The 16,892-nt window shown below is 35.4% G+C and overlaps 1 protein-coding gene across 1 annotated transcript in view; it reads left to right on the top strand.

The window, feature by feature from the left end:
- CFAP46 (cilia and flagella associated protein 46) overlaps positions 1–16,892 on the top strand; it is a 101,514-nt gene that overhangs the window by 37,047 nt on the left and 47,575 nt on the right. Inside the window, exons 22-34 of the mRNA XM_087932479.1 lie at positions 1,058–1,165; positions 2,059–2,237; positions 4,124–4,255; positions 6,073–6,241; positions 6,996–7,080; positions 7,188–7,326; positions 9,844–10,027; positions 11,492–11,651; positions 12,027–12,187; positions 13,235–13,336; positions 14,389–14,466; positions 14,556–14,720; positions 15,843–15,991. Of these exons, the coding sequence (XP_087788605.1) occupies positions 1,058–1,165; positions 2,059–2,237; positions 4,124–4,255; positions 6,073–6,241; positions 6,996–7,080; positions 7,188–7,326; positions 9,844–10,027; positions 11,492–11,651; positions 12,027–12,187; positions 13,235–13,336; positions 14,389–14,466; positions 14,556–14,720; positions 15,843–15,991 (1,811 nt within the window). The remainder of the gene's footprint in view (positions 1–1,057; positions 1,166–2,058; positions 2,238–4,123; positions 4,256–6,072; positions 6,242–6,995; positions 7,081–7,187; positions 7,327–9,843; positions 10,028–11,491; positions 11,652–12,026; positions 12,188–13,234; positions 13,337–14,388; positions 14,467–14,555; positions 14,721–15,842; positions 15,992–16,892) is intronic.

A 16,892-nucleotide genomic window follows, 5' to 3' on the forward strand; every position in this document is an offset into this window, starting at 1 on the left:
TAGAACTGGTTCTATATATGTTCTCTGTCTGCTGCTCTTCAGAACTACTGGTTCTACAGAGGTGGACAAAACTGGTAGAATCCCACCCCTGCTATATATTCTGCAATATTGGAACTGTCAGTGAGTCAACAGCGGGTCAGAGGAGGAGCTGCTACAAGTCAGAGGTGACAGTTGTTCTTTAAAAATTACGATTTAAATTGAGTTGATTTAAATCAACTCTACCCTGCCTTAAGCCTAATATAAGTGCATACGCCATGCTTTAGCGTTTCTCTCTTCAGAACCGAAGGAAAGTATGACGAGGTGGCTGCCACAAAGGGGATTTCAGAGATTGAATGCTGCTTGTGAGCATCAAATTGTTTAGCCTCTAACACCAGGGAGAACTAGTTTGAAGAACAGAACTCCAGTCTGGGAATTTCATTGTATATAGATAGATAGTAGATCTTGGGCATGGCTCTATTCTCACAGGGTCTATGATAATTCACCATGGCCAACTTGCCATAGCCAAATGGCCACAGCCAACTCACAGCCAACTTGCCATGGCCAATTCTCTGCAGGACAGCTCACTGTGGGACAAGACTTATGCTAATATCAAAGAATTGATGGAATAGAATCATTAAAGAAAGGATGCAAAGGAAGGGACAGAATGAAATGTGAATGGCAGAAATTAAATTAATCTTTATTTATTGTAAATAATTAAATAGAATTTTTAAATTGTCCCTTAGCAAGTTATCCCTTAGCAAGTTGTCCATGGTGAGTTGTCCACGGTGAGTTGGTTGCAGTGAGTTGGCTATGGTAAGTTGGTTATAGTGAGGTGGCCGCAGTAAGTTGGCTGCAGCAAGTTGTCCTATTCTCATTCTTTCACACATACAGTATAAAAAAAGGTAAATGTTTCCCCGTTCAGTCATTTCGCATGATAGATTGTTCTATGAAACATATTAGAGAAGTTAGGTTGAGCCTGTGTTTGTCGTTAACCTGCAAACTTCTAGAAAAATGTATATTTGTACCTATTTAATATGATGCCTTGTTCTTTGTTGAATCAGTGTTTCTTTCTCTGCAGAGTAATGATGATGGGACAAGTCCCATGACAAAAGTTTTTATTGGCCTGGAAATGTATTCCTGCAATGGTTTGAGCCTTATGGACTTTTTACTTCCCAATTTGTCTCAGGTATATATATGTACTTCTTCATCCTCTTCCTCCTTTTGTCATAAGAGCAGTAGCAGTCGTAGCTTTTTATAAATTGGTTAGAAAGCCACGTCAAACTCAAAACACAGTGGCACATCCAAAACATTAATTATTCTTCTACGTATGTAGTGTGCCCACGAACAGAATGTGCTTAACAAACATTCACGTTAAATATATGAAGGAGAATTAAACTTCAGTTTCTGAGACTGCTACTTTACTGTGGTTCAGGTTAATCAAAGCTTTTTTGGAATACAAAGAATAGGTGTGAAGGATAAGGAAATAAAAGATCTGGGTGAAAAGAGCAAAAGATTCCAGTCAGATGAGTAGTATAAACAGTACAATCAGACCAAGGTTCTAATAAATGTTAGTATCATCAGAACCATGGTCTGATTGTAATCACACTCTCATACAGATGGGGTAGTAGAAAAGGGATATTTCCCCTTTCTTTTTTCTTTTCTCTTCCATAAAGGAATTAAACATCCCTCGAGTTTCCATGACTCAGATAATCAGGAGAGTGGTTTTACATGTTATCAATATTTTGAACCTCTTAAAAAATACGGATTTTTTAAAAAATCTGAAAACATTTTATCCTTTTTAAAACTGGAATAAAATTCAAAGGAGATACATTCCAAGTACTTCTTACTTGGCTCATCTCTCTAATTTGTTTGATTTATGGTAATTATAAACACCTATATGAGATTGTTAATGATCTGCAATGCAGATTCCCAAGCACTTACTGCATCAGTACCATTTCTTTCCCCCTAAGCCATTCTTTACAAAAATGTACAAGTCATTATTCTGAAACATGGTAGACTGGATGTGCTAAAAATTAGTGTTATCAATTCATGACCACATATTTATCCACTTACTTGTAGTTGGTAAAAATGGCTCTGGAATGCAGTTGGTCAGACTCGCTTGTGCAGCTTCAGACCCTGACCAGACTTATGCATTTTGCACATAATCTCCATGACCATGAACTGGTGATAACTTGTTTTCAGAAGATTTTGGAATTAGATAAAATGCCATTTATCACAGATCCAAAGAAAAAAGGAATGTAAGTAGACAAGTCATCTTTACATACTGATTTATTTAAAAAAAAACTTGCATAATTCTTGCCTAGAGAGAAGTACCGATATAAAAAAAGCTGATCTCTTAGCTACAGGTTTCCATCCAGCCCTTTAAAAAAAAAACTCTTCACAATGATCCCTATTTCGTTTTAAACAAATATTGTGTCCCTACCAGCACTGCCTTGGATTAAGGTCGTTAGGTTTCAAGGAATCACGATCAGAATTTGAAGCTAGTATAAGAACTTGAGTAAGTATGGGATCTGGTTTGCCTTCCCTACCATGTTTGTAGTGATTGTCATTTAAACCAAGCTCCTGAAATGGGGATCTTATTGGAAAGAGTGGGACCATTCTTCACATGATTTGAGGGTAATGGAGCAATCTGCATGACATAACCTTTGTCTTAAAAATGCCTTCTTTTCAAAAGAAGGAAGAATTGTGATGTTCCGCACAGTCATTTTGCCACCATATTTAGGTGATGTGAATTCAGGCTTCTTTTAGAGTTCTAGATAGGATTGTAGATGTCCAAATGGCCCTCCTAGTTTGCTAACCAGAGGTAAAAAAGGAGGAATTAATTTATTCAGGTGATGGTATGAGATGCAGAAACAAACTCTGATATCTTATGTCCCACTACCAAGCACCTTACTATTAGTTAGAACCCACCTCATACCAGCTGTAACAGTTGATTTCTCTGAACTCCACAGTGTTATTTTCATATTTTGGTCTTTAATATTATTTTGTGTGAAATGCTTTGAAGCTTTCAGTTAAATTTTTAGATGGAAAGTATCTCCAGATTTCTATAACTTTTAAAATTCATCTTAAACCCAAGAGGGTTTTTCATTTTATCATCTTAATACATCATGAATCTTTCCATTAAAATATCAGTAATTGGAGGAAAACTAGTTTCAGACATTTTTTAAAAAGAAAGGAATTACAGTAAATAGAGCAATACTGACCTCTAATGGATACAGTTATTATACCATTATATTGATGTACAATAATGCCAATTTTTGCCAATTCCACATGGTGTATAGTAGTGCAATATTGCACTGGCGATATCTTAAAATGAAAGCAAGATTCAGACTAAAAGTCCAAGTTAGAAGGGACCATATAAGATGTCAAGTCTGCTTTTCTGCTCAGTGCAGGAATCAGTAAACCCTTCCTGACAACTGGCCATCCAGACTCTGAAAATCTTCATCAACTAGAGGTTCATTGTTCTAGGCAGACTGTTCCATTGTTTAATATATTAAATATATTAATATATTTAATGTTCAATTGATGTTTTCAGCCTATTGGTTCTTATCCGTTTTTTTGTTTGTTTCAACAGAGAACAAATACACATTTGTCTGTTTTTTTTAAAAAAAATCCTCTCAGTCTTTTGCAAGCTAACTATGCTTATCTTCTTTAACTAATCTTCATAGATTTTAGTTTCAGATTCCATATCATCCTTTAATTGTCCTTCAAACCTGCTACAGCTTCTTCAGACTCCTTTAGTTGTCCTCTAAAACCTGTCACAGTTTCTCCATGCTTTTTTTAAGGTGCATAAACATGAAACATGGTAGTAAGTCACTTTTTTCAGCTCTGTTGTAATAACAGTAACTAAACAAACCATTGTATAGTGAGGACGATCTAGTTCATCTGAGATTCTTTGTACAAAGAATTAAACAAAACAATACACATTATGACATTAGCTGATAAAATGATAAGTGGTTTTTTAAATAAAAAATTATCCCCTCCTAATCCAGCCCAAATGGGAGAATGGAAAGTTTTGATTGTCTGTTTCTCAATTCCTGCAGAGTGGCAGATTGCTCTGTTCTGGCAGGGTCTTGAAATCGGAGTTATTAGTCTAAAGTTAGCTTTTGACTTCTTTATGCAGAAGTGATTACAGTGCCAGACAAGAAATGCTGAGTATTGCTTCTTGTACTCAAGGGAAGAGTATAATGGAAAACCTGGCTGGCAAAAAACATTTGCGGGTTACAGCATCAAAATCATTTGTTGAAAGTGCAAGGTATGTTGTATTTCTTTTAAAAAATATCTTTATTTATTTTAATGAAATCTGAATATGAACACCAGCAAATGTATAAATCCCAGGCAAATAGCAACTGTGTATTGAAAGCACTGAAATAAACTAATAAAATCAGAAACTTCATTAACATTGAGCATTATCGTACAGGTGTCACTCATAAAGAATAGAGTGCACCTCCTCATTTAACCATTTAACAATGAAGTAATATAAGTTGTATCAAACTATTTCAGGAGTAGAAACCTTGGTTCTTATTTTTTTCCCCTTAATTTCCCTTTCTGTCTCTCAACCATTAGCAAGTTGCAGGAAAGATCTCATATTGAATTTTAAAAAATAAACCGGGATGAAATTTTGTCTTGTGACTTTTGATAACTTTAGATAAAATTAAAACTTTTAACTTTCAATGAAATATAAAAATAGGTCAAAAGATTAAATATAAAAATATTAAAAATTGAATCAAAATATATATTTAGGACATGGATAAAGTTTAGGAGCTACTAGCTTTTAAAAATTTGCATTTTCAGTATAGAATATTGAAAAGTAATTGGCTTAGTCAATACAAAATTTCTAAAATTGTACATAATGCCTCCGTTTCTTCTTCTTTTTCCACAACAACCCTGTGAGGTGGGTTGGATTGAGACCAAATGGCCAGCTGAAAATCATCCAGTCAGCTTTCATGCCTAAAGGAAGACTAGAACTCACAATGCCCTGGTTTCTAATCCAGCACCTTAAACATTGCCCCAAATGTTTTTATTTCAGAAACAAACGCAAACTTAATAACGTTTATTGACAGGAAACAGTTTCAGAAATCTTTGAAGTGTTGTTAAAATAAAACTGCACTTCATAAATGGAGTGCAAGAGACAGGTCACCCCATAAATTTTGACACAAGGAAAAATATTTGCTAATGTAACTTTTTTTTACATTAGATTCACCAAAGGGAAACTGATGAAATTAAGAACAGATGGCATAATAAGCATAACAAACTAATCTGTAAGAATGTAGAATCTCCTGAGAATAGAAAATAATAATGGGAGTTGATTGTAATTATGGACTACTTGATTCTTTGGGAAGAGAAACATCACCTAATATTATTAAACATTTATCACGGTACTGAAAAAGAAAGAGAGAATGAAAGCTTTACTATTTGTATTGACATTGAGATGTACATGTAAAACCTATAAATAATCTTGATAATTGTTGTCAGCATCCAACAAACAGCAAGTTCTGGAGGGAACTAAGAAATTGGCTTAAATAAATATATTATACTTGTTTACTTTGCTAATCAGGATAATTAAATAATAATTGCTAACTTGTTACAACAACAGAAACGTAAACCATTAACTTTATATGAAATTCATTGGAGAATTTTGGGATTTTATTATGTATAGGAAATATTACAAGGGTGTATTCATAACTGTATATATACTCTTGGGTTTTTTTTAATGAGTCAGTAGAAAATTATTTTAGAAGACAAAATCTCAGGGATGATTAATTACTAAAAATTATCTCTGTTGTATGATTTTGATAAATGGATGGATGATGGATGGATGGATGGATGGATGGATAGAGAGAGAGAGAGAGAGAGAGAGATTGAGAGATAGATGAAAAGAAAAATTAAAACATAAACCTAATTTTTATTAATGGATAAGCCGTTTAATTTAAAAAAATCCAGTGCCTTAATGTTGAAATATATCTAAGAAGGTGGTTAATCAGAATCATTGCAATTGCATTACCTACTGCTTACAACCTGCTACAGCAGGCATGTGGTTTTATTATATTTTTCCATTTATATTTTTTTTAGATATGCAGGAGAAGCAGGAAATCTTAACCTTGCCATGGTAGCAGCTCGAAATTTCTGGAATGCATGTTTACCTTTCATTGGTTCTTCAGCAGACAGGCAGCATCTCAAAGCACCTACTGAAGTCATTCTCAAGAGCATCATTAAAGCATTAGAGGCGAAAAATAAGCAGGTAAGAAATAGCACTTTCCTGCTGGATTCATAGCTAATTTGATTTCCAATACTCAAAACAAAACTGAAACCAGACCAGGAAAATAATAATGTAACATTGTAATCAGAGGTGGTATTCAGCAGGTTGTGACCAGTTCTGAGAACCCATAGTAGAAATTTTGAGTAGTTCAGAGAACCAGCAAATACCACCTCTGACTGGCCCCGCCCCATCTATTCTCTGCCTCCCAAGTCCCAGCTGATCAGCTGAGTCTTTTTTTGTTGTCCTGCACAGGAGAATGGAGCTGGAAAGCAGGTTAGTGGGATGAAGAGGGAATGGGATTTTGCAGTAACCTTCCCCCAGGAGTAGGGAGGGAATGGAGTTTTTACAGTATCCTTTCCTTGCCACGTCCACCAAGCCACGCCCAAAGAACCAGTAGTAAAAAAATTTGAATCCCACCACTGATTGTAGTGTAAAAAGGTAAATAAATAAATTATAATAAATAATTATTAATAACTAATTGTTTTACATAATAAAATAATGACTGACTACCTTTAGACAACCTGACTTTCCCAGTACAATGGGCAATTTTGAAAAGGATTTCAAACCTCTTCTTGATAGTTTCCTATTTTCTGCCATCAGATAATAGATTCTACTATCTCAGGGGTTTCCCCCCTTTTTTATTTTAGAAGTTTATTTTGTTATATTCACAAAATTAACAGTTCAAATGTCAGTGACATCTCTTCCACTACAATCAGCACCTCATATGTTTTTTTAGGAAGCAGACCATATGTTACACTTGCATCAATGGCCTACAGTAGATTTTCATAGCATCAGCCCATCAGATGGGCATTTTTTTCCAGGTAAGTTCTTTTCCACTTCATCTTTTAAACATTCTCTTTATATTTGCTGATGATCTACCTGAATAGATTTTGTAATATTTGAGATATTGTGTTCATGTATTTCAAAGGTGCTGAAGAAGATTTGACCTTAAGAACGTTCTTGTATGTGTTACTGTTCCAAGCACACGCTGACAAAAATGACTGGGAGACAGGCCTTAAAGTTTTAGATGAAGCTATTCAGATTCTTCCTCGCACAAAGCACAGACTGTAAGTTATCTTGGATAGTTTGCAAAATATTCCACTCAATATGCATTGCTATGGCTATGGTTATCTTAAGTAACACAATACCACAGTACCAGGCAGCATGTCAGTGGTGGTATGGTACCGGTTCAGCCGAACTGGTAGCAAAAATTGCTATCAGTTGGGCTGATCCGATAGTAAAAAAAAAGCCTCCCACGATCAACTGAGAGGAGAAAAAAGAGAAAAGTGCAGGATCGGCCCTCACTTCCTCCCCTGCGCTTTTCTCTTCTTTATCCTCTCAGCTGATTGGCGCTGCAGGCCTCAGCTGGTGTGCGGAAAGCTGCGCGTGCGCGCGATCATCAAACCAGTAGTGGAACAGGTAGGATCCCACTGCTGCAGCATATATCATTAAAAGCATTTAAAACTATATATATAGTTTGGGCTATAGGCCTGGGCGCATAATTCATAGCTTTACAAAAGGCCAGTAGGGTCACGCTTATCCTAATATCTGAAGAGAGAATCTTCTAGAAGGCAGGGGCTTTGATGCAGAATTGACAGACACGTTTCTTGTCTTAAGAACTTGTAATATGCCCAATCTATTATCCCCCCCCCCAATTTTGCTTTTTTTCCCTCCAGTTTTCTTTACACATAATGAAATATACAATCTATAGATGTTCTAATAATCCACGAACCGAAGGAATTCCAATGTCATTTTCTTAAGAGCTTCTAATTAATCCTATTCCTTAGGGACAACTTCCAAACACCTGGGTTTAAATGAAAGGGACAGTCCTTTGAAACAGGGATGTTTCCAGGACACTATTAATATCCATTCACTGCACACGTCATCTTCCTGGAATTCATTTATGCCATTTTTATGGTGCAGAGAAGGTTTCTCTTTAACAAAAGTCTATGTTATTAAGAAGTTTCCTCCAAGTTAGTCTTCTTTTGACAATTAAATTAGGCAGTGGATATCCACAAATAGCAGACAATCTGTGACTGAGTTTGTTTATTCAACAAGTAAAAATAATTTCTCCTTCATGTCAAAGCACCATACAGATAGTCCTCAACTTACAACAGTTCACTTAGTGATCATTCAAAGTTACAATGGCATTGAAAAAAAGTAACTTATGAACTTTTTTCACACTTATGACTGTTGCGGCATCCCATGGTCATGTGATTTACATTCAGTTGCTTGCCAACTGATGCATATTGATGATGGTTTCAGTGTCCTGGTGTCATGTGATCATTATTTGCGACCTTCTGACAAGCAAAGTCAATGGAGAAGCCACATTCACTTAACAACTGCAGTGACTGACTTACCAACTGAGGCAAGAAAAATCATAACATGGGCCAAAATTCACTTAACAACATAAATGTTGGACTCAATTATGGTCATAAGTTGAGGACTACCTATATTTCTCAGTAACATTTCCTGCCTTGAACAAAAGCTGAATGTATACAGTACAGTCACAGTATTTAATAGTCACACATACATATTCCTACATACACATTCTCAATTTATTTCCTTTTCATTCCAATGTCTTGAAGTAAAAATGATTTCTCATTGCATTTCAGCAAGCATTTGTAGCTCGACTGTTGCCTAAAACATTCCACGTTGCAATTTTTTTACTGGATTTGTTGTCACAGCTATATTTTCCTCAATGTGGCTATTACTTAGTGCTAAAACTAAATCTACAAATGAGTGCACTTGGAGGTAGCCTCTGTTAACCTGTAGTAACCTCTTTTGAATACTAAATTAGTTTGTATTTATCCCATTGTCGGAATTCTGCTCTGTATAATCCTGAAATTGATATATTAAATTTCTTACACACTACGTCATGCTAAAATTTGGATATGAATGAACTTCATTCCTTCATGGAGCTAAATGTCCCTGCAATTCAAATAGTGACTTCTGATTTTAAAATCTATATGTATAAAAGCGAAATACCTTTCACGCATCCTCACAAAATCTCCAGAACGGTAAAGCCTACAAACTTGAAATTTGACATGTATACTCCTCTTGGCTTCTAGGTGCTCACTAAGAAAGGATTTTTCGAAATGACCCATCAGAGCATTACTATTTCATATATTATTATTAACATTCTCTGATGCTAAGGAGTTCTACTCCCCCTCCCCATCTGAAAAGAAATCTGTTCCAAATGCAAAACACAAGCAGAGCAGAGGTGTTTCAGTTTCAGTTTCACAGCACCAAGCAGCTTTAATACAGAACAGCTAAGCTAAGCCATGTCCAGGCTCCTTGCTGTCTCCTCACTCACCTAGCAAATACTGTTTCAGTTTCCAAACAGCCCTCAGCTCTCACACACTGACAGGATGCTAGCCAGATGAATATCGATGAATGCTGTTAGGCAGAGGCACAATTTTTCCCCCTTATTTTCCTCACCCAAAACTAAGCCCAACCACATAGCTTCGTAGTGAAGCACAGGTACAGAACTAGTACTTTATTAAAAAAAAGTTTTGAAGTACCACTTTGTCAACTTATTAAATCGTTCATAAATACTGACTAAATAACATTTTCCTTCATAGCCCAATTTTTAAGCATATGGTCATGGTAAAGGCAAGACTAGGACGTAATTATATAATGGAAATCCAGAAATTCCGTGATGAAACTGAGGACTACATGTCATATATGTGGCATCGTTTGGCATCTGTTTCCTTTGATATTGTGGGACAATTATCCTGCTACCAAAATGCAATTGAAGTTTTACAGGTTCGTACATATCTTCTTTTTAAAAGATGCTATTAGTTTGCAGTTCTTGATGAAAAATCAATATCTGACAGTGGTAGAAAGAATATAAGCTTTATATAATTCCTAATTCTTGTTTTGGGTACAGTAAACTAATAGGTCTTTCTCCAGAGACTTCCTATCTTCCCTTGGAGAAGATTAGTAGCCTTCTGTGATTCCCCACGTAAACATCCAGGGAGGCCTAAGAATTAATATGGTTAAGGATTTTCATGGCCTTAAGTAGCTGTCCTTGAGACATCTTTGGAGTACCGCGTATTAGAGGCATCTGAAATAGAAAGTCCAAGTCAATGATGTAAACTTTATTTTTGAAAGGTTTCTTTCATGCCATTCCTAAATAGTTTTCCCTTCCTCTAAATTCCTAGTTGTTGTTGTTAGGTGCGAAGTCATGTCCCACCCATCGTGACCCCATGGACAATATTCCTCCAGGGCTTCCTGTCCTCTACCATCTTCTGGAGTCCATTTAAGCTCAACTGACTGCTTCAGTGACTGCATCCAACCACCTCATTATCTGTCGTCCCCTTCTTCTGTTGCCCTCAATCTTTCCCAGCATTAGGCTCTTTTCCAATGAGTCCTTCTGATTAGGTGGCCAAAGTATTTGAGTTTCATCTTCAGGATCCGGCCTTCTAAAGAGCAGTCAGGGTTGATCTCCTCTAGGATTGACTGATTTGATCACCTTGCAGTTCAAATTCCTAGTACTATCTCTAAATTGAAAAAACTGTATGTATCTTAGAGATATATCAAGAATTAGGCTTATACCCCTGTTGCTACATAACGTAATCGAGGCTTTTGGTCCTGACAGACGTTAAAAAAAATACTTCCCTTTTCCCCAGTACTTGGTTACAGCAACCAATAATCTGCAAAGTATTCAGCTAGATTAATTTTGTGATCTCTTCCAAATCTATAATTCCATGATTCTCTGATATGACGTTGCAGTTTGCCTAAAAGCAATGGGGGCTTTTGTATATAGTTAGTCTTTGAGTTACGACCACAACTCTCTATGTTGCTTAAGTGAAACATTTCTTAAGAGAGTTTTGCCTGACTTTAGGACCTTTCTTGCTACACTTTTAAATAAATCATTGCAATTGTTAAGTTAGTAAGATGGTTGTTAAGTGAATCTGGCTTCCCCATTGACTTTGCTTGTCAGAAGGTCACAGGTTGATCACATGACTTTGGGATACAGCAATGGTCATACATATGAATCAGTTGCCAAGAATCTGAATTATGATCACATGGACATGGGGATACTGCAAAAGTCATAACTGTGAAAAATGGTCATAAGTCTTTTTTTTTCCGTGCCATTGTATGTTTGTACAGTCACTTCATGAACTGTTGTAAGTCAAGGACTGTCTGAATTTACATTATTTCGTTTTCTGAAAGGGAATGTGCATCAAGAATTACTCTAAATGTCTGCTCACTGTTTTCATGTAGAAAAAGGAATCTGAATTAAAGAAAGTGGATAATATCTTAGGATTTGCAGAATGGCTGTATTGCAAGCAGTTTCCTCTTAGTGAGGCTATTAAACACCTGGAATGGGCAATAAATATATTATTGTATATCAGACCTCTCCAAAAAAGCCCTGATGAAGAAGGTACATTTTTCTAGCCATCTTCCGGAAATAGCTGTATTTATTCTAGCATTGGGGGTGTACTGTGATATATTTTTTCCCTTTGATATTACAAAACATTTGCATGTTTTTCTCTGTGGCTTTCTACAGGTGACATTTTTCCCCTTTTTCATTTAAACAAAATATTGTTTTAGGCCTGATGATTTCTGCTTTTTAAATTAAGGGGTGAGGGAAATAAAATGAATGCTTGAGATTTTTGGGACTACCTGGAACAGTTGCAGGTGGAGCTTACGAGTTATGCAATACATGTCTGTTACATAAAACATACCAACAACGTGTTTATATTGTTATATCGTTATATAAAATGATACTGACTGATTCTTCATATTTTTTTTATAGAATTAAGAAACCAAATCAGTATTGGAGAATTAAGGAGCATAAAACAGTTAGAAGCCTTATTTAGAGCTTATACAATAATGGCAGTCATTTCTGGCCACGGTTCAACTTTTTACGAGCAATACTGTTTGATGGCGTATGCTTTTGTGATTCGCATGTGGCAGGTGAGATAAGAAAATGTGACTAGAAGACTGCTGAATACATTATGTAAATCTATTAGGGTTTTTTAAAGAACAGTAACTTGAATTCAAAGCACTTACCTCAATCACATTGATCTTCCATAAAGAATTATTGTAGCTTTTAATGAAGATAAGTTATATGCAAGTGTTTTCTTGACATACTTGAATGTCAAGTCTGTTCCAAAAACTTGTTCAAAAGAAATTCCCACTTGTGTAGAATTACAGAATTTGTAATGCTATTAATCTGAACAAAAATGTATCTCATTTTCTGCTGGGTGCTGACATTATAACAAGATTTAATTGGAAACAAAATTACTCTACTTCTTTGATATTTTTATAAGTGCAATTATATTAGCCACACAAAACTATTTAAACTGAATCAGCAAACTTGTCAGCATTAAGACAACAAAGGGCAATGAAGCTTTCAAAATTTCAGTCTTCTAGAGAAAAATGTAACCTAAATTGGAATATATCAAAATGAGTAAATCAGAACACAAATATAACAATGTATGTTAGCAGGAAAATGGTAGATCACTTACTATTTTACAACCTATTGGCTCATCCCAACCAAGGAAGAAAAACAGTCATAGTAAACACTAAACAGGCTTTTAGCCAGAGAGAATGTAGTTTTTGTGGTTCTGCTCTTCATAGAAACCAATGTTCCCCTGCCATTTTAAGAAACGATTTTTTTAATTGCCCCTTAAAAATAGTAAAAATTTAGGGATTCAAAGTAGATCATACTGTACTCATTGGCTCAATTAAGTTTTTGAAAAAGAAATATGAAAGATCCTTTTACTTTTCTAGGAATTTTCTTAAACTAGCTTCTATTATGATACATGGCATTAAAATTTATATATAGAAACTTTTTTGTATGGAAAGTAAAGGCAATCTATAAATGTGTTTTAAAAGGGGGCTTTATTCTCAATAATATTATGTTTTATTTTCCATAACTAATTCAGCATTTAATTGGTTTTTTTTAAAAAAATCCTTGCATTTTTTTTCTTCCCCAAAGTAAATGTAATTATTTTTCAGATATCATTCACAACAGTAGGATTGTTTTTAAAGGCACAGACCAAAGTTTCACCAGCTCAATCAGCAACTCCAAAATCAAAAGACAAAAAAGATGCAAAACAGGTAATGCACCTCTCCCTCAAAAGCTGACATTGTCTTCATATCAAAACATTTCCTCCCATTGTGAGAGTTTGTGGAGGGGGCAGAAAACAATCATATGCTATAGTGTCATCATGCCAATGACATAGCTAACAGACCTGGCACAATTTCATAATTGTGTTTACAGCTATGATGACATCATGAAGCATATGGCTTGTTGCAAATACTGCCAGGTTCCATAAATGTTATTTTATTAAGTAAGAGTACTGTTAGTATTTATAACCCATGGGTAGAGAACATCTGGATTTCTAGGCTTGTTGGTTTACCAGGATTTATCAACATAAATTAGCAGAGTTAGTGCTCAGGATCATAAGGGTGATAATGCAGTAATATCTAGAGAGGTTAAACTTTGACACTTCCATTATTACATTTATATCTGAGAACATATCAGCAGTGAAATGAATGCTTTTTACTTGGAAACAAATGTATACATCAAATGAATGCTGCCACAGAACTTTACATTGTCAAAAACATTCACGAGCATAATCATCACAAATTTGGTAGTGACCATTTATTAGACAAAGTGAGATGGATGCATTCACAGATTCTTATTTATATAGACTCATCTGTCTAAAATTAAACTGAGGCTTGATTGTCACTTTTTTTTGCTGTTTTTGAGCATCTTTTAATTTGTGGAGCATATAACAATTGTTTTATAATTCCTGTAATTGTTTTGTTGTTATTTATAGTATTTTAAGCCACCCAAAGTCATTTGGCAGAAAGATGGATGGCATACAAATTTAATAAATAAATAGCGAGTCTTTTCTTCCTCATTAGACTGAAGGATAAAACATTATCTCCATACTGTTCCCAAATTTGGAGTTTCTATCCATTGAAGAAAGAAAGACAGTAAAGAAAGTCATTTTCACATAGCTAACAGTACTTTTTATTATTATTTCTGCTTGGAAATCCAAGACGAGAAGAGTTGAGATTTATTTTAAGAAAAAAAGCATTAGTAGGACTGAATGCATTATTACAAAAAAATCTATCACTGATTCTTTTTTTTCTCTCCAAAGCCTGATGCTGCTCAGGGTTCAAGCCCTACAAGCCCTTCTAAGAAAGATAAAGATAAATCCCCAAAAGATGTAAAAAAGGTACATTTCCTTTAATGCAGTATTTTGATTTTGTTTATGTTAACAAAGAAAGAAAGAAACTTCCTTAAACATAAGAGTCCAATTTTCAGGAACGCTCAGGCAGTAAAGAGAAGGTGAAAAGGAAGGGGCCAATTGATGTCTTGCCTGGAAATGTGGAGGAGTGGGCTAACTATGAGTGCCCTGATGAGATGAGAGAAGCCTTTAAACAGGACTCAAGTGGCTGTGCTATAAACAGAGAAACCATTTTAGCACCTGTGAGTAATATCTTGCAATAGAACATAATTGAAATTATCTATTCCTCGCTCTTTTGTACTTCCAGATGTGACTTATTTCTGGCTTCTTTTGTTCATTATTATTATATATTGAAGTTATAGTAGTCCTTGTACAGTTCTGAACAAGTTTACTTAAGATTAATAACTACACCACTAAGTGAAGCATTCATTAAGTGGGAAATCACATGATTATGACTCCTTTAAGATTGAACAGAGGTAAGACTAGTCACTTTCACACTTTCAGCTTTTGCTTGGCTCCTAACTATTCCCATGCTCTTTGGAAAGCTTGAATGCCTGAATGCTGTTTTGTACACATTGAAAACAATGCTACTGTGCTGGTAGCCAAGGGACTGGAAGCCAGACATTCTTTATAAACCGCTAACAATGCTCTCTTGAAATCTCTTCCTTTCCAATCTCTCCACTCTGGGGAAAGGGGGAAGCAATTTCTATAGGCAATGTCTCCTTTACTTGACTCCTCCATGCTCCTCCTCATAGAGCAGAGAGATTGAAGAGAAAGAGATTTCAAAAGAGTGCTGTAAGCTGTTTGCACAGAGTACCCAGCTGTCAGCCACAGCCAACTAGTGTGATTGCATTGCTATTGATGTGTAGAAGAGCAAACAGTTTGCTTTCTTGCAATCCCTTTTTCTCCAATCAATCTGCTCAGCAAGGGGAGAAAAAAAGAATAAAAACATAGGCACAAGACAACAGCTACTGTCCATATTAGCGATCACATGATTGACGGATGCTGCAACGGTCATAAAAGGGTGTAAAGTTATTTTTTCAGCACTGTTGTAACTTCAAATGGTCTCTGACTGAACGGTGTATTTTTTTTGTTGTAATATCTGCAAGTTAGTCCAAAGTGTTACATGTGCATGTAAGTAGCAAAGATAGTTTATTTAGTAGTTCAAAATACGAAATATTATTATCCTCACATTTGTGTAAGTACATGTTTACCCATTTGCAAACATTTACATTCTTAGTAGTACTGCCTTTGTGGGATTTATTTCAGGAGCCTTTTTTCTGAAGAAGAAGAATTGAAAATGTACACTTGAGAGACAAATATTGCCATCATAGTGAACTTGTCATTTATTCTTTTAATTTTAGACACGCACTTTATATTATTTAGACCTTTTACTTAAGGAACTACAGTCAATGTCGTGTACTCACATGACTCTTCCATTACTTCACTTGGCTGAAATCATTGCTCACGATGTTGTTGAAAGCAAAAGTCTGTCAGATCTCTACCATCTCAGGTCTGTATTCATTACTTTTTAGTAAATGTGAAGCATTTCAATGTCCTTTCTGGCCACTGATAAATTTTTGTTTGTTTCTTTGTTTGTTTGTTCTTATGGTGGAACATCTCAGCTCATGTTTTTCATTGCTTCAAAGCCCCTTAGATTGTATTGCATGCCAGTAGAATAGTTCTGCAAGTTTAAAGAGACTGGAATTGGAATATTTGCCCCAAGAAGTATTTGTTTAGAAACTTTTATGCTGAATGTTTACTCAACGTATATATTTATTTTGTTTATAACAGTTATCACTCTGTAGGATAAGAAGCTGTTTCAAAATAGCAATAGCACTTAGACTTATAAACTGCTTCCTAGTGCTTTGCAGCCCTCTTTAAGTGATTTACAGAGTCAGCATATTGCCCCCAATAATCTGGGTCCTGATTTTACTGACCTCAGAAGGATGGAAGGCTGAGTAAACCTTGAGCCAGTGAGAACTGAACTGCTGGCAGTCGGCAGAATTAACCTGCAATACTGCATTCTAACCACTGCGCCACAGGTTGTCTTTTATGCATCTAAGACAATCTTCTAGAACTTTCTTGATTCATGGTGTCCTAGCAGTTCAAACTGTGGCTTGCAGTGACTGATTAACTGTTCCCTTTTTAAGTAGTATGTTCCCTGCAGCTATAGAATATTAACTAAAAATAAACCACCTTGAAAATAGTGGGAAAAAACATATGCTGTATGGGGTTGTTCTGTAAGCCATCTGAATAAGAAATGAAGCATAAAAACTAAATTTATGGAATATCTATGTGAAATGAAATATGCTCTTTTTTTTCTTTATAATTTTAATGTGAAATTTTTGAAGAGACTCCAAGGTGCATGAAACATACATACATTTACAGAAAGCAAATACTGAGACAGTTGT

Source organism: Pseudonaja textilis, chromosome 4, assembly GCF_049901715.1.
Source record: "Pseudonaja textilis isolate UNSWEBS1 chromosome 4, rPseTex1.2, whole genome shotgun sequence".
Classification (NCBI taxonomy): Eukaryota; Metazoa; Chordata; class Lepidosauria; order Squamata; family Elapidae; genus Pseudonaja; species Pseudonaja textilis.